General features: G+C 36.1%; 1 protein-coding gene across 1 annotated transcript in view; it reads right to left on the bottom strand.

The window, feature by feature from the left end:
* The window catches only part of LOC121320693 (propionyl-CoA carboxylase alpha chain, mitochondrial-like), a 150,132-nt gene that overhangs the window by 106,812 nt on the left and 16,463 nt on the right, over positions 1-26,857 (bottom strand). The window contains exons 6-12 of the mRNA XM_041259262.1: positions 25,786-25,839; positions 13,140-13,271; positions 10,272-10,308; positions 9,479-9,557; positions 4,917-5,019; positions 2,587-2,681; positions 1,341-1,491 (exon numbers count right to left, since the gene is read on the bottom strand). Of these exons, the coding sequence (XP_041115196.1) occupies positions 1,341-1,491; positions 2,587-2,681; positions 4,917-5,019; positions 9,479-9,557; positions 10,272-10,308; positions 13,140-13,271; positions 25,786-25,839 (651 nt within the window). The remainder of the gene's footprint in view (positions 1-1,340; positions 1,492-2,586; positions 2,682-4,916; positions 5,020-9,478; positions 9,558-10,271; positions 10,309-13,139; positions 13,272-25,785; positions 25,840-26,857) is intronic.

Raw genomic sequence — 26,857 nt, 5'->3', positions numbered from 1 at the left:
CCAATGAGTTCACCATGTTCGGTCATGTGACATGCATGTGTTCTCTCTCTATTAAAAACATATACACAAGTTATTCTATTGGTTTATATATAATGTCCGTGCTGATGTCTTTTGAAAACAAGCCCCAACCGCCCCATAAGCATTGTACTTTTTAACAATTAGACAAAATACTTACAGAACACTTAAAAACTGCTGCTATAACAATGATTCATTTATTATTATAGAAATTATACCAACCCACGGTTTTATTTACAATGAAGGGAAAACATAATACATGTTTTCATTAAGCACTCGGGAGACACAGTATATGTTCCCTTCATTATAAATAAAAACGTGAGTTTGTAACATTTAATTAGAATGCTATTAATAACAAATAAATTATGGTTGTATCAGCAGTTTTGAAGTACTTTGTAAATATTTCATCTATAGTTAGAGATTAAATATCTATATAGTTTCCAGAGATTAAATGACACATTTATAGATGTATGTGTGTGTGAGTACAGGGGGTCCTTAATCTTAATATTACCTTCCAAAAACAATTATATGTTTTCTCTGCAGATCAGCCCAAAGGTGTGGGGTGGGGGGGGGGGGGGGGGGGGGGGGGGGTCAAATTCAAATATAAAATGTGGGTCCCTGGATAAATAATATTCATATAAGATACTGCTCCTTTTATATTGCCAGACCACCCATAGAAATGTTGATGCAAACCAAAAATTGTTAGGACAAATATGCTACAACTTGTTTTCCCTGAAAATAACTTGAAACTAATTTGAAATACTGTTGGATATGGGAGAGTAATGACACCCCCTTTCTCCAATTTAAGAGTTCAACAAAAGGATATCATTTACAAAACATAGCACAGTCGAAATCCAAGAGGAACACGACTGCCAAATCTTTAAAACTTGCTTTTCAATAACCCCAAGAGTTCCTTTATAAATAGGTGTTACTAATCTTTGCTAGGAAAACATTCCTTGTAATCCATGAAGCTTATTTTATCACGAGTTAAGGTAAAAAGAAGCACAGCTGTTTTACAAATATTTTGAAAACAGATTGTGTTTTTACTGCTGACATAAAGATAAATTTCACTTGTGTCACCAACGTGGCACAGCATGTGATCCTCATTGCGAAAACTCAAAAGGAAATTTTGGTTGCCAAGTGGGAAAAATATCAAAGCTTTGCGGCTAGCCACATACTGAGGACAGCCCTCTGACGCACTTAACCGTGCCCTCACACAAGGTCTTCAGGTCACAGTGGCAAAGGGGAGAACGTGCAACACTCACAACAACACTCTTCTGTTTAAATCCCCTGGCAGCCCCTCAATAGAAGAGCTAATTCACTACCTGAAGGCGAGTGTTCATTTCCAAGAAGTAGAAATTCCTTGTCGAGTCCACCAGGAATTCCACTGTTCCAGCCGAAGAGTACTGCACTGCTTTAGCCAGGGATACTGCCTGCTCACCCATTGCTCGGCGAGTCTCTGGATCAAGAAAGGTACTGCAAATACAAAGCACTAGTTTAATTTAGTAAAATGCAACAAAACAAAGACACTTTGTATTGTTTAGTCAGTTTATAGGGTAGATACACAGTGGGTACAAAATGCATGTGTACATCCTTGCTGGTTTGTGGTGTTTAGGGGTTGAATATTACCCCAGTACTCAGATTGTTCTCTTGACTGATGTCTCCGTGCAAAGCAAAAGACAGACAGATACTAGAGCAAAGGAATTAGATAATTATTGCAGCACGGTTGAGGTACCTTGAATCCGATGATATTGCTGTACTGTACTGCAGTATCACTGGTATATGCATAACAGTACATGCTACAGTGATACAAGACAATTATTTAAGTTCCATTCTTAAGGTGCCAAAGGCAAAAGTTATATATATATATAAAAAAAAAAAAAAAAAAAAAAAAAACCTTGAAGCTTTTTTTTCCTTGTACAATGTGCAAAGACACCTAGATAGCTTAAGGAAACTCAAAATGAAGAATTTACTAACTCCATTCCCCCCCACACACTGGAAAAGCATATTTTTTAGGATTTTCTTTTCCTGTTTTTGAGGAACTGGGTCATTTGAGAAAAGGTTTAGTCAGCCCACATGCCATCTGATGCCAGACAACCATAAGAGGCAACCAGAACCCAATATGCTCCCTGGGCAGATAAGAAATAAAGATACTAACAGACTGAAAAAAAGTTCCTTCTGGGAGGAACTTAAGGAGGAAAGAGCACCCCAAAAAGCTTGTCCTACTTCACTTTGATTGACTACACTTTGATTGACACATTGTAACGATAACTCTATTACAACTTGGTAAGTGAAAGTATTCCACTGCCGTTTCAGGAACACTGGAGAGTCTTAATAAACACACTGGACAATGCAGCAGCTGCGTTGACGGACAAACCAGTTACACCCACACCCACTGTCATGCCCTTTGTGAAGTCACCTACCATCCCATGACTACCGCTGATTAACTGCACTTCTCACATATTTACTGACATTGTCTATTTTCTTGTCCAGTTAGTGTAGCACTGAATCGAAACAGAAAATGTATTGCCCAGCATCAAACACTGATTAAATGCAGAATGACTCGGTTACCTTGGTGCTTCCTCCACCACCTTCTGGTTTCTTCTTTGAATAGAGCACTCTCTCTCGTTTAACCAGAGCGCATTGCCGTGTTTGTCTGCAAGAACCTGCAAAGACAGGATGAAATGAAACTTTTCAATAAATCTCCATGTTTCTATGAGTGCATTGCCATTCACTGTGCTCGCCTCAGATTCTTGAAGAACATGTAAAAAACATGTATTAGTTGAGTATTTAGTTTCTGCTCTTTTTTCTGCTCAATATCTGTTAAGTTATCTGTAAGTTTGTGGCTCAGTCAACAACATTCTGTTTTGCAAATCCTAGGTTTGAATCAAGCCTACGATATATTCATACTCTCCACCAGGGTGCTGTGTGAGCAGTTTTTACTGGTGGATGTGTCCTGTTGATTTGTTGCTTTGTAAAACAAAAGCTGGTTTGGTCTGCACTGGCCCTAAAAGGAGGAGGTTAATTCCAACTTCCTTATGTTTCAGTAGGTGCATTTTCACTGCCATTTCTGATCTGGACCAAATGAATCAGTAGCATTTGATCCTGCTCAGAAATGGCAGTGTAAATGCTTGGCATTCGGATCAAAAGTAGATGGTAGCATGATGGTGATGGGGAGATGGTACAAATCAAGACCAAATGCATAGGTAGCATTTGATCCTGTCAGTATAAACGCTCGACCACCTCAAGTTCGGGCATGCACTGTGAAGCAGTGATGTCCTTTGTTTTGAAGGCAGGAACAAGACTGAAATCGGAGGCACAGGTAAGAGAATACACCTCTCGTGGTTTTTTTTTTTTTTTTTTTTTTATAGAATATTGTTAAAGTTAACAGTAAACGGTTCATTTTTGTTTACTAATAAATTAATTGTGTTTTTTATTTTTATCACAGTAACACAATTTTTGTTGCGTCCTTCAGCGGGATGACGACGAATGTAATAACGTGATGCTCGAACTTGCTCTCTAAGTTCGCATGCGAAGCCATCAGGCTGTTTGAAAGTTGTTCCTGATCAAATGGCAGTGTAAATGCAACACCACTGACCGTGATCAATTTTACTGATGCATTTGATCCGGATCAGAAACGGCAGCGTAAAAGTGTATTACTACATACAGCCTCTTTGAAAACCTGAATGCATGCTAAAAGAGCTTGTTTGTTTAACTAACTTGATTGGTGGATATGCTTTACTTCCTGATTTTACTGCCTTTTAGCACTTACCTGAAAAACATAAATATCAAAAGACCCCCCCCCCCCACTCCTATTTCCTAAGAGAAAGCGTAGCCATCAAACAATAGTTTGGTCCCTAGCAATGAGCATCCGAGGATATTATAAAATATATAGTACAACTATGTATTTACTGTGTATTTTGCCATCAAATTCAAGCTGAGCAATTAACTCAATATGTCAGGCAAGTGAAGTAACCTCTCTGAACCCAAGTCTTATCCAGCTGTAAAAACCAGTTAGAAAATTGAACTGAAAAAAGGACTGTTTCCTATTCATACCATGGTCTCTGTTACTTCTCCAGAGAGGCTTGAGCCACGATGTAAAGGTTTGGTGCCTCCAGCAGCTCAACTTTCAGATGTTGTGTCATCAGGTCAGGTCATCATAGTCCCATGCCAAATAGACCACATTTAAGGTCTGCTTTCTTTATCTTTCTTTTTTATCAGCTTTACTAACATTCCCAACTGACAGGTTTAAATAAAGGTTAAAATAAAATTTTAAAAGGTCTGTAGTTCAAATCTGAAGATGCGACTATGGAGTAATTGTGAATATTGATTATAAATTGTATTGGAAGTGGGTAACAAACCGTACTGTAGAAATACATATTAAAAGACACAAATAAACACACTATACTTGCATATAGTCAAATTCAGTTATACCACAACTTTATAGTTTTTGCATGGGCTTCAGATCAGAAGACAGTGGTGTTTGTCCTTTGGACAGGGAATGTATTTATCCTTGCCCTTACTGGGAGGAAATTGCTCATGGTGTTAGTAGTCTAGAAAGCAAATAATGTTTTCGAATAATGTGAAGCTGTCTCAAACCGTGTCCATCTTACCTTCTCCAGAGCAAGTCAAGAACTCTTGTTACAAAATGTAAACTATTTGTTTCACCATTGTGACAAACATCAAGACCAATGAAAAAATATGGGAGCGGTGAATCTAACAAACAATTTTCTTTAGCATGGTCTCAGAAGTGCAAAATGTTACATCACAGACACAGACATATTTGAGTTAGACACAATTGCATGCATACCGCATGCATTCCTCAAGACTGAGGAAAAACAAGAACAACTAGTACAGAGGAGACCAAATATGTCATATGACAGCGCTTTCAAAGAACTTACTTGAATTTCTATGTGCCTTGGGTTATCAATAAACTTCTCAATCAAAAGCCGATCATCGCCAAAACTTGAGGCAGCTTCTTGCGAAGAAAAGCGGAACCCTTCCCTGCAAGTCAAATTAACAGAACAGCATAAAGAGGCTTGCATAGCTTAACATACTCACACATACAATGCAAGATGCCACAAGTGTCCACACACAGAATTTATAAAGTATTGATCGCTCGCTGATCAATACGGATCACACAGTGTCGTTCTTATGGTTCGTGTCAATAAAATTTCAATCTGAGTAGAAAGAAATTCAGGGGCTGGGACACACAGCACGCTAATTCACTAGCTTCTCATGCCTTTCACCTCTGCAGGTCTGGATACAAATCCAGCGCAGTTCTTAAGTTGAATGTGTTTGATGGTCTCAACCTAGCCCCTAGTGTACATCAGTCCACATCACAAAACCACCACATGATTTGGAACAACTGTCAGTCTCTGTTTGACAGGCTGAGCCCAGTTGTGATCCCCTTTACCTTGCAAGTGGATGAGTAAGATAAAATCGCTCTTAAATCTGAGACTACGAGTTTTTACACATTCAAGCATACACTAATTAAAAATCCAGACTGGACATTCCACTTTCAAAAATCAATTTGCTTAATTATCTGATCCATACATCACTGCAGTCCTGTATATAACAAACTCCAAAACAGGCTCTGTGATTACAATCATGAGAAGCAGATTCATACAGAACTTCTGACCTCATTGGTATCTAGGAATTCACTCTCAACTCTCTATGTCTTTCAACTTAATTTAAAATGTTTCGTTTTTTGGTGACTTAGCAACACAACACAATAACGGTTTTATGTATGCCAGAGAGGCATGAATGAGAAACAAAGATGATGAACCAGGTGGCTTCACTCGTTATAACATTTTGGTTAACAATCATTTAATCATCATAAAATCTGATTTACTATTAAAATTAAGAGGCACATTATATGCAGCTTTCAGCCTTTAAGCCAAAGACACCTGTGTATTTGCATGTTGCCACTTCTCAGATACAAAGACTGTCATACAAAGAAAATAAATCAGTACAACTGAACAAAATCAACAAAACATAAGGGAATCTGTACTCATCAAATAACTTAAAAGCATACAATACCACTACTGACAACCACAACTGTTTTATCTAATGAGGCAGCAAAACATGTGCTCAGTTTACTGACAGTGTATTGTTGCTGTATTAATCTTCATGGAAGAGATTGCAGTTCCTGATGGACAGCCCCTGTTCAATGTGATGCCACACACTGCAGATTATAACCAAGACAAGGAGCTACCCTCTACAGTATCCATCACCACGAGAAACCTTGGACAAGCCATTTGTCTGATACTGATGAATCAGTAATGTTTGCTCCTTGTGCTCACAATGAAAGCTCTCCCATGGTGCTGAGCTTGTTCTGAAAGTTACAGTGTACCAATGAACATGAACAATGTGTGTCAGACAACAATGAAGTGGGAACACACTGTAAAGTGCAACACGTCACACACACACAAGAATTATATTACAAAGTATAGTGTGTTTACATCGTCAGATTTAACAAGCCTTTGTTCTCTGAAAGGGGTAAAAAATAACAAAAAAAATTACAGTATCAGTAAGCAAGTAAAAACAAACTAAACATTAGCTTAAGCTTTACATTCCCTGAGGAGCATGCGTGTCTCCATGCCAAGAGTGCCAAAGGAGGACCCACCAAGACCCACTGAGGGACACTATTTTCAATAGTATCATTTCTCTTGATTTTACAGTTAATGCATCACAGAAACTCATGGCTTGGATTGGATTTGATTTGATACATTATACCAATTTGCATTACATTTTTCAATTATTATTCTTTTTTAATAAAAGGTGCTAAATTAAGAAGACAATACATTTCAGGCCACAATTGTATAAGGAATATAACAAAAACCAAAATATTTTGTTAAAAAAAAGAAATGTATGTGAACACTCTAAATAATTTTTTTTTTTAAAAAACAGGACTCAAATCATGTGATCATTTTTTTTGTTTTAATAAAGATTGCTCATAAAGAGTCTCTATTATAAACATGAAAATAAAATGCCCTGATAGTGACATTTATTAACTCGTTCTGGTGCAATGTTTGCAGTGTTAAAATAGGGCAAACATGTTAAAAATAGGTCCCCTAATTGAATCTACTTTAACTATAGATTGTGACAGGAGCTCCAAATTGAAGTGCTTAGCTGCCTGAAATATATACACACTCCTATCTGCCAGAGAAAAAAAAAAAAAAGTTAATTCAGATCCCAGTTGTTCTGAGGTGTTAATTCTCTATGCAAAAGGACTCTTATTAAAATACCCTATTCTTGTTAATTTTTGGAAATACAATTTAAAGCCTTTACATTTTGACAGATTAAATAACCAAAAAAAATGTAAGAATATAAAACTTTAATCCATCACTTTTTTTTTTTAGATAACTTAAGAATTCTGAACTGAACATTACTTAAATATTTTAATATATGTAAAAGACGAAGTTACAGGAATATATAACCTCTCAAGAACACCGGATTACACTTCCACCACACTTCAGATACATGCAATAAATTCAGACAAAGTTGGTAGCTGCTCATGCAAATGGTGTTGCCACCTTTGAACTGTGATTACAGAAGGAAGTGAGTGGGTGTTCTTAAGAGGGGGATCTATTAGTTTATTAATGTCAGTCCTGCAATAGTACTGAGAAACAGGCAGGCAGAGTGGGATCATTTTGATCAAGCTCATCTTGAAATGTTTGCAAGAAATGCTTAGATTCATTCTCTTGCAAAAATGCAAACACCACAAAAGTGTGTACTGTCAGCAAAAATGACAACAAATAACCTGACTGAAGTTACTAGCTAGGTCAAACATCAGTCCTGACTGGGATAATCTTACAATTCATGACCTAGTGTGCTAACCAACCACTCGGCACTTGTTTTTAAACAGTGATTTTAAGTCAACACTACCTTTTGAAGAGCCATTGTAATCAGCTGCCACATGAAATTCTCATCAGATAGTAAAATCACAGGTATTGTAGGCATGTTGACTGATAAAAGGTGTCATTTTAGTATCCAACCACAGACTCTCAGGGATTGCCAGTAAGTGATAAAGAGAAAGGGGTCAGCCTGTGGAGAGTTCCTCAGCTGCATCATTTGTAGATTGTCTTTAACTCATCACCACTCCAGGAGCTGCTGATGAGCCTCTTTAATTAGGTGCTGCTGTGGTCTGGTGTTTGTATTGACAGGTCTGCAATGGGCACTTGACCAGTATTAGCATTCCCCTCTGTGAACACTGTCATAAAGAAAGCAAAAACTAAAATTTTCTTTTCCTTTTTGCGGTGGTTAAGTTTCTTGAGAAAAATCCAATTAGGCTATTTACAAGCATCCCCAGTGCATATATGTTATCCATGCAGACCAGAGATAACTAACTTAATTAAGGCTAGCCTCTTCTCTTAAATGGTTTTGAATTTTTAAATGAAAAAAAATCTAGCTGTGATTAGACAAGATTAGATAGCTAATGCAAATGGGAGCTCTTTATCTTTAAATTGAACAAAATTGTTTTTCCAAACAGTGTGATGTGGGGCTTCTTCACCACTCACTTTTTACACCGTCTGCTTTGAAAGGGCCTAATGAAGGCAGAGGGAAGAAAAAAAAAAAAGGAAAGCTGGAAAGAGAGACCATCTGTGAGAACTGGCTCTGCATAAACAGAAACAAACAGGAGTGAATGGCATTCCAGTGATTTCATAAACATGTGAAGCAACGCTAGCTGTTTGGTCTAATGGCACCCTCTCCAAAGAGTGTAAACAAAAACAACATGCCTGCTGAGTTCTGTTTACGCCAGTCGTCTGCCTCTTACAGCCCCCAGGACCACCCCAACACTTCCCATCTTTCAGGCCCTTTGAACTTTTTTGTTGGTAAAATTTAATGAATTATTAAAAAAAAATTGACAGCCATTGTTTCACGGAGATTTCTCTACAACAGATCACGCCGCATAAGCCATAACTCAGCATCACAGCTTATGTATGAATTTACTGCAGTTCAGAAAGAGAAATATTGTTAAAAAAAACAAAACATATTTTGCCTATTTTGATATATTAAAATGTAATTTTAAATAAATAAATAAATGGCAATTGTTTATAAGCAGTGTGGCATTTTTGTGTTATGATCTGAAAAAACAGTTCCTCCTGTCCAAGGTATTAACATATCGGTTCTCCTGATTTTACATCGAGATTTTTGTCTTTGCAGCCTAATGTTTTAACCAGATATCTTTGTTACTGTTGTCGGTTTTTCTGCATATGGAACATTTAGAAATGACTATTGTATTTTATAAGAAGAATAAATACTTGAATGTAAATCACTGGACATGTTATCCTTAAAAGAAATTAAGAAATAAAGATGCTTAAGTGTGAAAATTGCTAAAACTATTCTGTTTCGCCACCTCCCTATGTGAGCTCTCTTCACTGTCAAGGACCAGTGGTGGTGATGGAAACTGGGTAAATGTAGTATTTTTTCATGACTTGATTTTTGGACAGGGTCTCACCTGGTCTCTTCATCATTGCAGGCTATCCTCATGCCTTTCCCACCGCCACCTGCTGAGGCCTTGATCATGACGGGATAGCCTATCAGTGGGGAACAATTAGACAGAAGTTCAGACTTTGATCATTTGGTCATGTGAACATGACAGCTGACCATATGCCCAATATAATACTGAAGACAATAACCAGTTATTAAAAAGCCATTTGAAATACAGTTCCCAGAAAAAGAAAAAACAAGGCTATAGGAGCCTGTGCATTTCACCAATACCTCGGCTCTAATCATTCATCCTTTTTGCCTTTTCGGACAACGATGTTTAAATAAGGACAAATATTCACCAGTTTTATAGCACATTTGCATTACAAACTAGGTCACACAAAACAATTGCACAAATAGCAAAGCAATCAAACTGTAACACAAGGATAATTCTATACTTTGCATATCTTTACACTTATATACGCTTCACTTGGGTCTATTTTTTTTTATATTAGATCCAGAAAAAAAAACAATCAGAAATGAATTTGATCATTGTTGGTATTCTGAAAGACATTCTACTTGGGTTGGGGCTGTTAGTTGGAGGACTGTCCAGATACTGGAGAAATCAGGAAATGTTTTAAGTCTACTCTAGTTTCGTGTTCTGTTTTTTTGCCAATACAGAGGAAGTGTATAAATCACAGAAAACTTCATCAACGTCATCAAATAATAAGTAATAGCAGTGCTGAAAAGGTAACTGGATTTACCCGACAAGATCTCCACAAAGTAAGGTTATAGCACTGCTACAACTAAAACTGGGGACCTACCAATTTCCCTTGCAATTCTGACAGCTTCATCCACATCCTGTAAAAGCAGGAAATGAGAGTCAACATTAATCCCACCAGCCCTTGCACATTATCCTCAGGGTAGTCATATACTGCAATACTGTCTCTCTAGATTTATTTATGCTTTGGTTTTACAACCTTCTGACCCTTTTCATTCAGAGCAATGTAAAATTAATACCATCAGTGGCAAGGCAGACAGTGTCATTATAACTTTACAATAAGACTCAAAAGGACAAAAAGGACTGGAATCCCTGGAAAAAATGCTGAAAGATTTTGACAGGAGCAATTTAATAGCAGGATTTGGGGATTTTTACAATCAATAATGGACCATAAATTAGGTCATTAAAGCTTGATCACTGCCAACTTCTTCCTGTATGTCTTGAAAGGTTTGTGCGGCTGCTGTCCTGGTAACCGTCAGCAGGGGGAGTTCATTGTCTATTGTTTTAACTTTTTTTTTTTTTTAATGTTGAACTGAAACACAAACAGCTGCTGGGATGAAAACAAACAAATCAAGTGAACAAGATGAAGCACTGACTTCTTTAAAGGGGATCCAACTGACTGTTTCTGTCCAATTGCATATCATTCTAAACAAGCTATGTTTATAACTAAATGGTTTATGGCAACAGTTTATATTATTAAAAAACCTTGGTGCATGTGCGTAGAGCTAAAAGTTTTGCATCACCTAGAGTTTTTGGATTGAGACGTCATTTAAAAACACATATGAAAATAATTTAGATCTTTTATTTAACATCATGTAATCAAAGAAACTACTAAATGATTTTGCACAAGTCCAGAAACCATAATAGTAGCACAGCATTTCATGTTAGGTTTTAAAATGTCACATTTTTCCATTTTTTTCCTGTTTTTTGTTAAGTATATTGAAAACTACAAAGCGTTATGTAATTCAATATGTTAACGTAACATTATTCAGCAGGTTTCATTAAACTTAATGAAGCTAATTAGTTAATTCTATATGGTGAGGCAAAACTAAAAAAAAGCCATAGCTGTGTGTTAAACAAATTTATTTTGTGTGCATGTGTACTTAGTCGAAAACGTATTTGCCCAGGTGGCAGTGTGTAATTCCTTTCTGTTGCTTCTTAAAGTTTTGCAAATCATAATATATTATTTAAGCTTCGTACATCTTGCAGATTTTAGTGATTACAATATGAAACTAAAGAAATATGGATCAATTTTGTTGTTTTTGACTAGTATACATGAATGTGTATTCAAACTATGTTTGTGTGTGTCTAAACACAAATGCATACATATATTGTATTACATTATATCTAGGAAGCTATAAAGGTTTCTGAAAAAGAACCAATATAACAGACTGCCTATTATATATCATGCAACATATTGTAAGCCATTGTTGAGAGAGCTATTAAAAAAAAAAAAAAAACAGGTAAAAAGTTGGAAAGGATTATGGAAGGGAGTAATGTCTAGAAAGTGCCAGCTGGTAAGCGTGTCGAAAGCTACAGGGGTTGACTTACTAACATTAAAATGAAACCTGATAGGCTTTAAAATTTTCGTGACAATCCATTCTGAAAGCTGTGTGAGATCGAAAAACGATTTTCCTTTCCCCCCCCAAACAGAAGAAAATTCTAATAACTGGTTCAGGGGGATCCTTCAGGTACCTACTAATCATGACTAATATTAAAAAAAAACATCTTAAAAAGAAGGTTTCAACACTCGGCTACAATACTTAAAAAAAAAAAAAAAAAAAAAAAAAGAAACGAACCTGAAAAAACGGAGGCTGTCAGTGGAAGTTGGCAGAAAATTTAATTTCCTTTCATTAACTTGTCTGCTCCACAAAATAGTGCTTGTTAAGTTCAAAGTACTCCAGAAAGCAATATCAGTTTTGAGTCTTTTTTTTTTTTTTTCTGAGCATAATAGCCACATCTGCTAATGAGATTTTCTGGTTCATACAGAAGACCTACATTGGTGAAGTTTATATTGTATTGTTTCATTTCAGCTACCATGGCTTTCCACCCTAGCCATGTTTTCTTTTTCTTCTTTTATTTGCTCTAAAGGATGTAAATGCATGGAAAGGGTAATTTAGGAATGTTAGTGGTTTCTACACATTGGCATTGCTGGTCCTTTGTTCCTGTCTGTGACAGATATGCGAGAATACTTCCCTTTAAAAGCCACTCAGTCAGGAAGTGTTAAAGCTGCCAAATGCAGACAATTAGAGTCTCTTGAACAAAATATACGAGGAGTGATGACTGATAAAGCCCTGCTATTAACGTGAACTGGGAGACTTTTTCTCTTGCAAATCATACCTTATTTTGGTGGAGTGGGCCGTTAAATTGGCTTTCCCCATCCTTGATTGCTCACCTATTTAACACCATCCCTCCCCTGATTCCAGACCTCTTAGCAAAAGGAACTGATGATATAAAAGGACAATAAGTCCTTTCTGAGGCTATCAAAACAAATGCCTGTTGAGGCGACAAACCTTGTGAAATACTAAAGGAATAATCTATTCATCTTTTTTTCTTCAAATGACAATTTTTTCATTTTTTTCTCAATTAATGATCAAACAATTGCCATCTACAAACATACAACATAGAACCAAACCAAAGAAGGTATAAAGAAAAATAAATAACGAGAACTAACATCAAGATTTAATGTCAAAACCTCATAGAAACATGGAGAAATATTTTAGTGAACTAGTGTGTAGGATATATTACGAACAATAGCTGAATTAAATGGAGTTTGTAATAAGTTTTTTTTTTTTTTTTTAATTTGCATAAAACACAGAATTTCATTTTGATGTGGAAAAACAAAACAATTTTGAGTGAAGGCCCAGATGTATAAGATCTATAAGAACCACATATCACAGTGTCTTCTCACCTTGACCACCCCATCAAAGCCGGGGATGGTGTTCACCTTCGCATTCTTGGCTATTAATTTGCTCTCAATCTTGTCTCCCATGGCTTGAATAGCATGCGTGTCAGGTCCAATGAAGGTGACACCTTCTGCTGCCTGTGGAGATAATGAAGGCTTTAATTTTACAACAGAAACATATTAGATGGCAGCTGTGCATTCACACTTGCAAGAAAGCATCACAATAATTGTTTATAATACCTTATCCCCCCTTTTATAGACACATGGAGACAAAATGATATCATTGTCGGTATCCTTTTACTAGGCCAGCTTTCCATTACATTAAAACAGGCCTGCAAAAAGCAAGGTTTTCATTGATTTACATGTGGAACCAAAAATACACACATTCTGCTGCCATTATGTTCTGCTTAGCAACATTATTCTTCAAGTATGAATGAGAATTCTCAGCAGGAATCAATTTAATATTGGGGAGGGTCTTTTTTGCCTCCCCGGGGGTAGGTCAAAGTGAAAGGGTACTATCAGATTTTCCCATAGGAACTTACACAACACTGAAAATGTGAAGTCTGCATCTCAAATGGTAGAAATATTAACAGAAAGAAATAAGATAATATAAGAAATATTAGCAGTATCTGCATCAGTGAGTTAACAAAACATATAGGCCTCACTGGGATGCTAAACGATGCACATTATAACACTGTAGCCTGTGTAAACTTTCATTTCTCCTTTTAGATTTACTGTTTATAACAAATTAGCGAGGGTTGAACTGTAGAACATGAAAAGGAACTTCCTTCGTGCAGAACAGATATACAGTATGCAATGTATTTAGTTGTATTTAAGTCACTAAACCTAAATAAAAGTTCCCATGTGCACCTATGCCTTAACTTCAGCCCCTACCACTGAAACCAGCATCAGTTTTTACATGATAAAAGGAACTAATCCCCAAATCTTTTGTGCTTTCATGCCCATACCTTCAGGCAATGCAGCACACAAAATGCATTTGCATCCTTAAACTGTACAAACTGTGAATAAGCCTTTTTAGCTGTAAATGTAATTACATCTACATTTCCAGAGGAGAACAGAAGGCTAAACAGCCTCCTCAGATTCATGGTAACATCTCTTTTCTTGCACCATCAACGACACAATGAGGCTGGAATGCATATGATCTAAAAGCCCATCTTATCTCTTCAAGACAGTGAAATTGGCAGTAGAAATGGATATAGCTGCTGATTACATGTAGATAAAAGGGACAAAACAGAAATGGTGGTCATTTACTTAACCCCAGGAACTTTAATCTCAGCATTCCCTTTCTAAGAGAAATCAGAAATCATTTGCAGTGTTGAACAGATCTGTATATATAGCAACACAGCCAGTTCAAAAGAGAGCCGATTACAAATGCTAGTAATTGCAATGGTAAAACAGTACTTCTCATCCCACACCCATAAAAGGATGAAATAATGTATGATTATTATTTTAAAAATCTACACTGATCTTTTATAGTTATTGGTGTTCGGAGGCGCCTTTAACATTTAGAGTATAGTTTTATGTACAGAATAAAACTATACTCTAAATGTTACATCAGAAGTTACAATGAGGGGATTTTTAGCCAACATATGTGACTACACATAGCAAAATATGAGCAAGGAACATTATATAAATAAAATATGAAAAGAAATAAATATTTTTATATATATATATATAAATAAATTTTTTTCAGTATAATTTATTTATATATGTAATATTGCTATATATGATATATATATATATATATATATATATATATATATATATATATATATATACACACACACACACACCCACACACACACACACACACACACACATATACACATACATATATATATATATATATATATATATATATATATATATATATATATATATATATATATATATATATATATAACCATTAGCCAAATGACTTATGCAATATAAAATCATTGAAAAAAATTACCTTAAATTATGATAACCAACAAAATGACCTAGTTCCTATTTATTTTTTAACCCAGCTAAATAAATACTCTGCAACAATGGGCTACACTACAAATACATCTCTGAAGGCATTTGCAATTACCAAATAATCAAATAGAAAAAGGAAATGTTTGACATACCTTATTTTATGTTGGTTACTTGCTTTCCATATAATAGGTTAATTAAATTGATATATTTACTTAATTACACTTCTCTGACAAAAAGCTGGCAACTACAAACTAAAGCTCAGGAAAAGATTCTCTGTTTATTTGTCAAAGCTTATTAAAAATTACTGTCACTCAACTTATATGTGCCCATTAAAAAAAAAAACTGCTTCTAGCTTAAAAAAAGAGTTTTCATTACGTCTGTGTATACCATTAATACCAAAGTGGTTTTACCGCCTAACCACATCGCTTTAGGATTTATAATTGGCTTCTTCCACTTCATGTTACACAGCAACAGTACCCCACACTACCCACCAATTCCCTTTCATCTGTACAGAATTACATTAGTGCAGCTGTGTAGTACACAGACTTAAACACAGATTGGGTTAAGTATGGTATGTATAATTACATTGTAATAAATTTGTGTTACAACAGTATTTGAAAATATATACTGAAACAAAAAAAAAATGGCACTAATTTGTGCGTTTGTTTTCCTGCCTTCTGTTACAGGCAGTGACCACTAGTCTAGTAATTTTCAAAGGTTTTCATTACTATTACTGTAGTAGCAGTTGTTGTAGTAGTAATAGTTGCCATAGTAACAATATTAGCAGCAAGAGCAGGATACCAGAGATGGCCTGTTATCATTTAAGCATTCTTGACACTTACTTTTACTTCTCTCTATCCATTCTTTCTATTGTTTTTACCTGATCAAGCCTTTTCTCCTCTGGAAGCAGGCTAAAATCTGGCTTAGTTCACGAGTGAAATGAGTTTTGGGATTTTGACAAAAAAAGCTCCCTCAAACCCTGAGACTGTTGTCCCATCAGATTTTAGCGAGCTCACAGAGTAAAGTATGGAATAATCATGTGTTCATAAAAATACAATACTATGCCAATGGTACACAAACATTATTTACAGTTCACAATTTTGTTCATTAACGAACATAAACAGTCCATTGGAGGTGAAATGTGCTACAATACAGTAATTCACATTTGTTGTTTTTCTAGTGCTGCTTGAAAAAAAACCTACTGCACAAGTGTTGATATGAATATTTAAATAATTTTTGGGGGAGAAACAAAAATGGTGATTCCAAAATAGACCTCCTCATTGACTCAAAAAAATTAATTCCATGACAACTTCTGCTGTTTGACAAAACATTAATGACTGGAATATAAGGTAACAAAACAGCACATAAAACGAAGACATAAACACATCTAAATGTTTTTGTTTTTAGTATGTTGTGTGTCATGATCGAGAATTTAAAGTGATGGAGGATCATCAATAACACCTCAAAAGAAAGCTCTCCGAGTCTTGACCTGTCCCATTTTCATTTTTAGTGCACAAGGAAGGTGATCCAGTTGAAGACAGCACATCTTACATACTTAACAATCCACGGTGGGGGAGAAGACTTATTAAGCTATTTACACATTTGCAACAAGCATTGACAACTAGTTCACCACTTCGGACACCGTGCCCTTGTGCACTGTTTCGAAAACGGTCACCGCCAACTCCTCTTTTAATCAACCTTTACATTATCGGTGCTTGGCTGAACTTTGCACTCCTTTGAGATATACACATGCGTGAGTGTTTCGTTGAAGTTTGTCCGTGTGGTTTCCAAGTTATTAATGTATTCATCGACGTGGTTTACTGTGAACTTTTGGCATTACAAATTAAATATACATTTTAGACACCAAAACAGTAGAAAAACATCAAAACACAAAATAGCTTGTGAATGCCATTTCGTCACATTACATTTCTTTAAAACGGACCACATGACATTTTTTAAAATCTATATATATATATATTTTGCACTAAATCGTGAATACGTTGGTAAGATTTAATCTAAATACTGTATTCATTGTCTTAGTCTGCTGTTAACTTGAGATATTGCAAATGTAACGTACATTTTAGACATTGCTTACGTTTTGGTTCATGGAAAACTACATTAAAGCGTGTAATTGTACGCTAACATTTTTGGGGTTATGCATCAAACTTTCCATACTGCTATTTGCAATTCAGTTACTGTGGTGCAATATTTCACTGCTAATAGAAGACTACGGCTTACTAGTACTAGTACTGTACTTGTATCACGCATGCAGTGTATGGAAAAGGGAGAATGATTAATAAATTGTGATGATTTTAAATGTCTACCTTTAATATTTCAAAATTAAATGAGTCCTCTGAGGCTAGAAATAGCGAAGGTTCACGGTAAACCATGTCGATGAATACATTAATAGCTTAAGCAATCACATCAACAAAGTTAAACGAAACACTCTCACATATCTCAAAGTAAGGCAAAATTCAGCACGACAATCGGCACTACTATCCAGCTTTCATGCTGCTCAGATCATACTGCTCTCGTTTCTGTCAACTGCTATTGGCCAGCATTAACGTCGGTATAATCACTGCATGTTGACTGGCAGAGCTTCCATATCATTTCGGCATGAGTCACAAATCTCCGCCCGGTTCATTTTCTCAGTGCTCATTGGTTGATCAACGAGAGAAGACTTTAGTTGTGTGGAATGAAAACAGTGGTAGGAGTAATACTATGTTCTCTACTGCAGAGAAACTCTGAATATTTGAACGAACATTGCTCCACATGTACTGCAAGGCAAAAACCTATATCTGTCTTCGCCATAAATTACATTGTTAATAGATACTAGACATACATAGGCCTATCACAAAGTGTTTTGCCTTGTACCAATTTACAACCTTGCCAGAAACTGCACAAATGATGGAACAACTTGCAATGTTGCGTACAGTGATCAACGTTTTCATTTGTTATGATCCTATTTTCTGTTATGAGGAGAGTAATAAACAAAAACTCTGTTTTCTTTCCTTCGCACAACTCCCCTTTTACCACATTTATTTTTTGAAGAGTTTGAGTTAAATTTGACAGCTTTCACTTAAATATACAACTAAACATTTAATACTTTACCTCTGTATTTCTACATGAAAATTAACACAATGAATATTTACTTCACTGCCCTATTCTTCTGGAATATTACATTTTTACATATAAATCTTATCACAAAAACATTGCAAATTGTTATATTTAGCTGTGAATTGTGCAGCAAGAGACATTTTTATAGTCTCCGACCGGTGCTATGAACAGAACGCAGATGAAACATGCAGAGATTTGTCAAAATCACATTTGCTGGAACAACTAGGTGTCAGTTCAGGGGGAAAAGGAGTTCATTATTGCTTACCATACATGATCTGTGTGTGGAATTACTTAAGCCCCTTTTACACTGGCACTCCTACCCGGGTCCGTACCCGGGTCCTGGCTACCGGGGTCACAATCCTGCGTACTGTGAATCCACGTACTTGGGTCATACCAGGGTTAACCCGGGATCCAGTGAACCACCTCAGGATGTGGTTCGACACACTTTGACCCGGGTTGAGCAAGACAAAATGCTTGACGGCCGTTCGTGAGCCAACGCAATAACAAACAGCCACGCCTGGGTGAAGGTGTCACATCCGCAAGGAACATTTCTGTTTAGCCATATTTTTGTTGCTTGAGACACACCATGAGCCAGATTGCAGCCGGGATGCAGAAATGTTTATCTAATCAACACTTGGGCCGACAGTTCAATCCAGGGAAGCTTGGATGAAAGCATCTGTAACAAGCTGCTTCCAGGGCATTGATACGTGCATTGTTTACTTGCGTCTGTCACCCAGGTTAACCCTGCTTTATGAAAAAAGTGTGAAATGGCTTACCCGACCCGCATGATACCGGGTCCTGTCTGGGTAGGTTCTGACCCGGGTAGATCATGTCAGTGTGAAAAGGGCCTTACTTAAATGTCCAAGTAAAATTTAATCTAAATTGGAAAAGTGGTTTACAGATTTGCCATCACTGGGTCAGTCAGACAGCACTGTGACTCAAAGGAACTAACAAATGTTAAGAGTAAAGTTTCATAACATTAGGGTAGGCAGTTAGATATAAGGTTTTGGAACCCACGTACTATTGCAACAAAAGTAGTTTTAAATTGACCCGAATTCTGGTATCTCAAGAACTTGCGCTAAAGACTCTCCATATCAAATTCCATTACAACTCAGTGAGCAGTTCTCAAGACAAAAATGTACATGTGACATTCTGTACACACACGTTTCCAAGGAGGTACAATAGGCAGATTTGTTGTTATTTTTAAGACACACTATTACAAGCACAATTATTACTTTCTGACTGTGTATTATGTACATAGCTGGTTATGCCAAAAAGAAAGAGAGGGTACTGGCATGGTGTAGCCTGCTCCCAGAACTGTGAAAGGAGAAGACGATGCCAAGCATCCATGTGGCAGAATTTTGAATTAAGTCTGGAGAACCATGTAAACTATTTCTCATAACCCGATTAATATGATCACTGTTGGATATTTGTTTTCCTTTTTATTTTAATTACACATTTCTTAATATGGCATGCCTGAATAAAACCTTCTCATTTTGGGGTAAACAACATACTCATTAAGATGTTAATTTTCTCAGCAGGAAAATTAAAAGCTGTACAAAATACCCAGCACTCCATTTATAAGCACATTTAACTTAAAACAAAAGGTTTTAATTGTGTTACAGAATGCATGACTTGCAGAAGCACAGCACTGAGTCACACCAGGGGAGAAAATAGCTGTGACTGCACAGAAATTTGATAAAAAATAAACCAGGAGCTGGGGTACAAGGCACATATTTATCAGTGAGGGAAAAAAAAAAAATGTTTAAGGTCGATGACTAGCATTTGAAACTGAGTCTGTTTTACAAAGGCATGCTGTTGTTCGACACAAGCCTGAAGATATTCTGTACTTTGTGCAACATCAAACGCTCCATCCCACTCTGAAACTGGCACAAATTTGAGTCCATTTTAATACAGTCCACTTTGAAGAACAACCCAGACAGGTGAACATAAACATTTTAACCTCTCCATCTGTCCAGCTGAACAGAGAAAGAAGGATTGTCACTCAATCCACTGTGTCTCTGCCTGGCCTTGATACCATGAACAGCCCAGCACTCACAGTAATTCTACCTAACCAGGACTGGAATAAACTGATAATTAGAAGCAGATGTTGATGTTTATGACTGTTACTCTGGAACCGACTTCCTATTTAGGGCCGGCTGTTTTAGCATTAAAAAAAAAAAAAAAAAAAGTATGGTTTAGCAATACTAAGCCCAAGGGTAAAAACAGCTGCAATTCATCATATACTGCAATTACTGGACAGAAAGTAAGTAGACAAATCTATGACTATGACACTACTGCCAAATACCAGCTACAAAATAGACAATAAGACGATTGATAAACAAAATAATATTAAAATCCATATAGCAATTACAAGTTCATGAGCCTGACAAAATAAAATGAAAACTACAGACTAATGTTATATCTTAACATCATATTTATAACACCATTCTTTAGTAAGGTGTGATCACCAATTCTAGGCCTACCTTTGGGTTAGGTACTCCAAGATCAGTACAAATTAGGGTCTGTGAAACCAGAACATTTAAGCAAATTACACATTTATTAAAATAGACATTTTTGGAGTTCTACATGTGAAGAATGAATGTCAATACTGAGGGCTACTAGCAACAAACTGACTATTTTTATTCATGCTGCTTCAAATGTCTGTACCATTCAGACAGAGCTGCTATAAGTTTCTTCCTCAGCCAAGAGGGAGTAGTGGAGCTTCAGTAGTTTGTGCTGGGTAATACCTGCCAGCATATTAGAAGAATGGGAACTGTGACGACAACAGCATTTGTAGATATAATGAGTTTTCTTTTCTCCAAAACAATCTGTCACTTCCATTAGGAGGTGAGCACACCTTAGTTTCATGCTAACTATTTGCATGTGACAAATGTAACAGTTCCCCACAGCTTAACTAGTAAGCACAAATCCCCCCCCCCCCCCCCCCCCCCAAAAAAAAATTTTTTTTAAGGCCAGAGCTGTCAGCTCTGGCCTTAAAATCAGGCTGTAACAAGCTGGTAACAGTCAGGCAGAGGGGAAGAGAAAAAGCCCAAGAGCAAATGTTCACAGGGATCCTAATAACAATAATCTGATCCTGGGGTGCTGCAAAGCCCATCAAGCCCTTTGTTTCTTTAGGACTCATTGCATGACAATTAGGCGCTGCTTAGCAATGGAGGGGAGGGGGGCAGAGAAACCTGGGAGATTCGGCATTGTTATGCTCCCGGTGCCTAACACTATTTTCCATTAACAGGAAGCCACAGCGGCCCAAAGGAATGTGGGCAGGATGGAATTTTAGAGGTAAATTACAAATAAAGAGATTCAATTGACAGAATAGCCAACCTGTGACACTTTTTTTTTTTTTTTTTTAAAACAACTTTTCTTTGAGAAGGCTTTGCATTTTCTTAGTGCTTTTTACAAACATTAATTCAGAGGTCAGCAGGTAACTTTAATTCTAGAAGAAAAGCCTTGCAGGCAATTTGCCTTTTGATTCTTCTCCTCTGTTTATTCCCCATACCCATATAATCATCAATCCTAAGGATAACTACCCTTTAACAAGAGCTGCAAAGCAGGCACCTTCAGGGGCAATGCGAACTACACAGCTAATTACAGTAGAACATTTAGCACACAAATATATATACAAATCATAATAGGCCACTTGGATCCTGTAGGATATGTAAGTTTCAGAAAGAATGTATATGAAGAGCAGAGATAAATGTCAAGCAGATAAGTTTACTACATTAAAGTCTACAATGTCTTGGCTTCAGGTCAGTTGATCACTAAAGCTCCTTCACTGATACAGTTTGCTTTATTGATCTTGTTCTTCGTAGACTTTAATACAGCAAATCTTTTCAACAGTTCTCTCTACATCTCTCTACTCATTTCTAATAAAGCATTGTGTACCAAACATAAGGATAAACTTTTGAAGAATGTACAAGACACCAAAAAAAAAAAAAAATGCTTCAGTTAAATATATTCTTGCAATAGGCACCATGGTCACAGTGAACAGTGTGATAGCATAGGCAACGAAGTAAAGCAAAGGGATTCTTGCTTGAAATCCTAGCTCTGCTAGAGACTTTCTGCATAACCCTGAGTGGCAAGTCAGTTAACCTCCTTAGCTTCATTACACCCAGCTGTAAAGCTGTCCCCCAAGCAGGACCTCACTAGGAACAGAAAGGGGCATCTCTGATGGGTTACTATCCAGCATAAAAAGTGAACTCTCAAGAAGTAGCTATGTACGGTTATTTTACAGTGGGTTGGCAATATTTTCAAACACCCCCTTTGCTAACACTGCACTGATAAGGCTAGAGGCTGTACAAGCAACACCTTCAGAACTGGTGGTAGGTTTACTTTAATACAGGAAAAACATCCTAATAAAACATCAGGTTAACTTAAACAACCATTAATTCTCAGGTATAATAACTGTATATCATTGGTACTATGTTTCCATCTCACTGCAATTACATTCACCTTCCAAGACATACAGCGATAATTTATTTGTTTCTCGTACATTTGCGATGTGTGGTAGTCAAGTACCTAACTAGTGATGATGAATATATATATATATATATATATATATATATATATATATATATATATATATATATATATATATATATATATATATATATATATATATATATATATATATATATATATATATATATACACACACACACACACCCACACATATTTATGATCTTTGGTGGGGTAAGAAAGCAGAAGAGCACTGCCCAATCTTCAATGAAGTTTCATGTTGATCAGAAGCTCCCCACTGCTTTGGGAGGAACACTCATCAACCCTTTGAACATCCTTTCAGCATTTCTATGAAAACACTAACACCTGCATGGTTTGTTCATTCCTTCATTCTTAACTCAGAAATAGCCTACTGTAGAATCTGACTTGCAAAGTGCACCAGTTTACCACACACGTCATTAATTACTTTATTCAACAGTAGGAAGCGGTTCCCCAGCTAGAACACATTCATAGTCACAATCAGTAGTGCCGCAGCTCATAGATCAAGATGGTTTCTGTACTGGAGAACTGAAATTAAATCAATTAAACCCCACAGCCACGCTATTCAAGGATAACCTGTGCTGATTGGCAAGTGCCCACACCTGGGACTTAACCTGCTTCTCCTCTTTTTATACCCAGGAGCTCAAATCTATAAAATGAATCCACAAGTAGTGGCAACCTGCTGCACATCTAATGCAACAGTCAGTGGTCTCATTATTTTAACATAACCTTAACTCTACCAGCACCATGCTGAAACAAATCAACTTTATTTGCAGTCAAGGAAAGCATTACAAATTATATTTCTTTAATCAGTAAAAAAAAAAAAAAAAAAAAAAAAAAAAAAAAAAAAAAAAACACACACACACACACACACATCGATTTTAAAAATAGGTAATTGTCTGAATAATGGCATGAATATTCAGTTGTGACAAGCGACATGGTTGTCCAAGCTGTCAGTCTCCATATTTGCATATTTAACTCCCCCCCCACCCCCCACCCCCCCCCACTTATCTTCTGTTTACGTCTGCCGTCATTTTATTATCATTTCTCCAAGGAGATGATAAGAACTAGGTCATCTGAGATCTAATATGTATGTTTATTGCAATATGTCAGAGTTCTTTTTTGGACAATCAGGGATATCCAGACACTACAAGATATGTATTTAAATTGCAACCACATCACCCATCGTTTTAAAAAATAAATAAATAATTTTAAAAAAACACATGTATTGTCAAAAGCCAAGCCCATCAAATAATGTGTGATTGTTTTAAAGTCCAACATACTCAACATTAGCCACAATAAAGCAAAGCCTTCCAGATCCTAATGGTTAATATTACACATTTGTACGTAATTTTATTTGTTTCCATTTAAGTATATCTAGCCCTTGGAGTATTTGTACAATTTTATTTATGTTTATGATTTTCCCAATAAACTAAACAAAAAATGTACAGACAGACCTTTTGTGATTTGTTTTAAACCAAGCATAAAGTAGAACAAAAAAAAAACTTGCAAGGGATTTTATAAGAAACTTGGCTATTCTGAGTCAGAAAGCCAGGAAGCCTAACAGAAATATTAGCAAAGTAAGAAATGTTGCAGAAGCCACAGGTTCCAGGCTTCTGGTAATGTTGATCTCTAAACATGGTTTTTAAAAGGGACTCCCCTAATCTCTTAACATCATTTGATATGCATTTAAAAACATTCACCGTTACTATGTACTAGTTTGTTTTGATAATAAATGACTTTAAACGACTAGTTGCCATCAATAAGAAGAATGTCTTGTAAAATATGAATTGATCACATTGAACTGGCTGTTCAATTGGAAAAGCCAACAAACAGGGTCCAGGATATCCAGATATCTGCCACGCTTGGCTGCTCATGCAGCATTAACGGCGGGTGGAATAGGGAAACACCCCAGAGGACCCATGCGGCCGTCTGGACTATCCTGATTCAGGCTTCTGGGGAGTCAGCTGTCTTGACCTCAAACACATCCTGTACAGTACTTGCCTCAACTCCCCAAATCATGCACAAGATGGGAGAGGCGCTTCTGTAGATCTGTAGGTTATACTAATTGCAATTTTCCATGATTAACAAATGCCTTATACAGGCACTAAAAGCCCCATTGAATGTTTCCCCTTTAAACTTTTAATCAAAGATGATAAAAAAAAAAAGAAAAAAGTGAACAGAAAAGGTTAACAAAGACAGCATGCAATTTTCAGAGATCAAGATTTAAAGCAAACAGCATCAACATCTAAACACCTTAAAAACTTCTATTTGGGAATTTAAAGGAAAAACTATTACATTAAAACTATTACACAATGGTGGAAATACGAGCCAATTACCTCATCCTGCAATACACTAGGTTTACATTTCCAAACTTTCCTTCCTAAGTTTTATTTAAAAGTTGTATTCCTTTATTTGACATAGCATTATATAGTTAATGTATACATCCATGCCCTCAGAGACTAGACATATAATTAAAGCCACTAAACAATAGAAACACACTGTGTGACCAAGCAAACGTTATTATACATACTAACGGGAAGGTAGCATTAGAAGTCACACAATTTATCTCACATAATTTCTAGAACCCCATTCTTTAAAAAATAAAAATACAAAAACTAATATACAAAAGTTAAAGTAAGATTAGCCCCTACTGAATAATCTGTTACACAGTTATACAAATAACTACCCATATAGCTATCATGCTTGTTACAGCATGCAGTTTAGACTTAATTCACTTGTGTAATATATAAAAATATATATATATATATATATATATATATATATATATATATATATATATATATATATATATATATATATATATATATATATATAATGTGTGTGTGTGTGTGTGTGTGTGTGTGTGTGTGTGTGTGTGTATTAAAAATACATCTGAGTAATCAGAATTAAAATCTTTCTTTCCATGTATTTAAAATAAGGCCTGTCTCTCAAAAAAAAAAAAAAGAGTCTTACGATGAAACACTCCGGCATCGACTCCTTCATTATTGTAAAAACAAAGAGAACCCGTAAGAAAACTTACCAGTCGTCGGGCAAATTCTTTGTTTTCTGATAAAAACCCATAGCCTGGATGCACCTTAATGAAAAAGACAAAACAAGAAATCTGTTAAAGACTTCATTCATTGTTACTGGCTTATACCCAAAGGGAATTAAACCTCCAGTTTTTATAAAGTGATCTCTGTCTGTCACCAAATTGTAGAGAGGGTGACGTGTTAACTACCACTGATAGACAACAAACCCACAAAATGATAGTCAACACTCAAACCCCTTGTCTAGAATTGCCAACAGCCTCCTACTGTCATATGAGGGAGTCCCTTATTTAAATAAGCATTTCCCTGCACTTCACTGAATCAACATGGGACACCACTTATCATGTATCATGTATGAACCGAAATGCAGAATCAGTTCTGTGACGTTATGTGACATATTCTATGTGGGGAACTTCATGACTTGGATAAAGGGAGCTCCTGCAAAGCATGGCAGCTTCCCATGTCCGAATACTTCTTTAAATAAACTTGAGACAGAGAAAGAGAAGTGGGAGAATCTAGACCATTTCTACAGGTATTCCAGTGGCATCTTAATTTAGGTTTGAAACATACCGTTATCCATCTACTGTGCTCACAATTTGAAGGAAAATATAGTTGTTATGGAAATGATTTTCAGTACACACATTTAACCATGCCCATTGCTTTTTCTATTTTATAAGGTTTTTCTATTTTATAAGTGTACAAAAGTGTCTGTTTTCTGTTCAAAATATGATTACTTATTTTTGATTCATTGTCAAGTCGAGAGTATCAGACATAAAACAAAAGAATAGAAAGTTATTTTTAGCTGGTAAAGACTACAATGAGTGATCTTGACTGCTTTAAATGAGAGTCTGTTTTCATTCAACAATTCATCTCTAACAATCAGGTTCCAAAACACTCCTCTTGCCATTAAATGAACTACACGTACAGAAAATCAAATATGCATATATATATATATATATATATATATTCCTTAATTTATTGAAAGGAGACCACCATTAGTGCCCCCTATGAAGCAACAATGCCCAGATGATCAGCTGCATAATAAGGGTTAGGTATGAGACAAGA

Source organism: Polyodon spathula, chromosome 9, assembly GCF_017654505.1.
Source record: "Polyodon spathula isolate WHYD16114869_AA chromosome 9, ASM1765450v1, whole genome shotgun sequence".
NCBI classification, from domain to species: domain Eukaryota; kingdom Metazoa; phylum Chordata; class Actinopteri; order Acipenseriformes; family Polyodontidae; genus Polyodon; species Polyodon spathula.
Note: the sequence above shows the minus strand (reverse complement) of the source record. Positions and strands in the feature narration are given on the sequence as shown.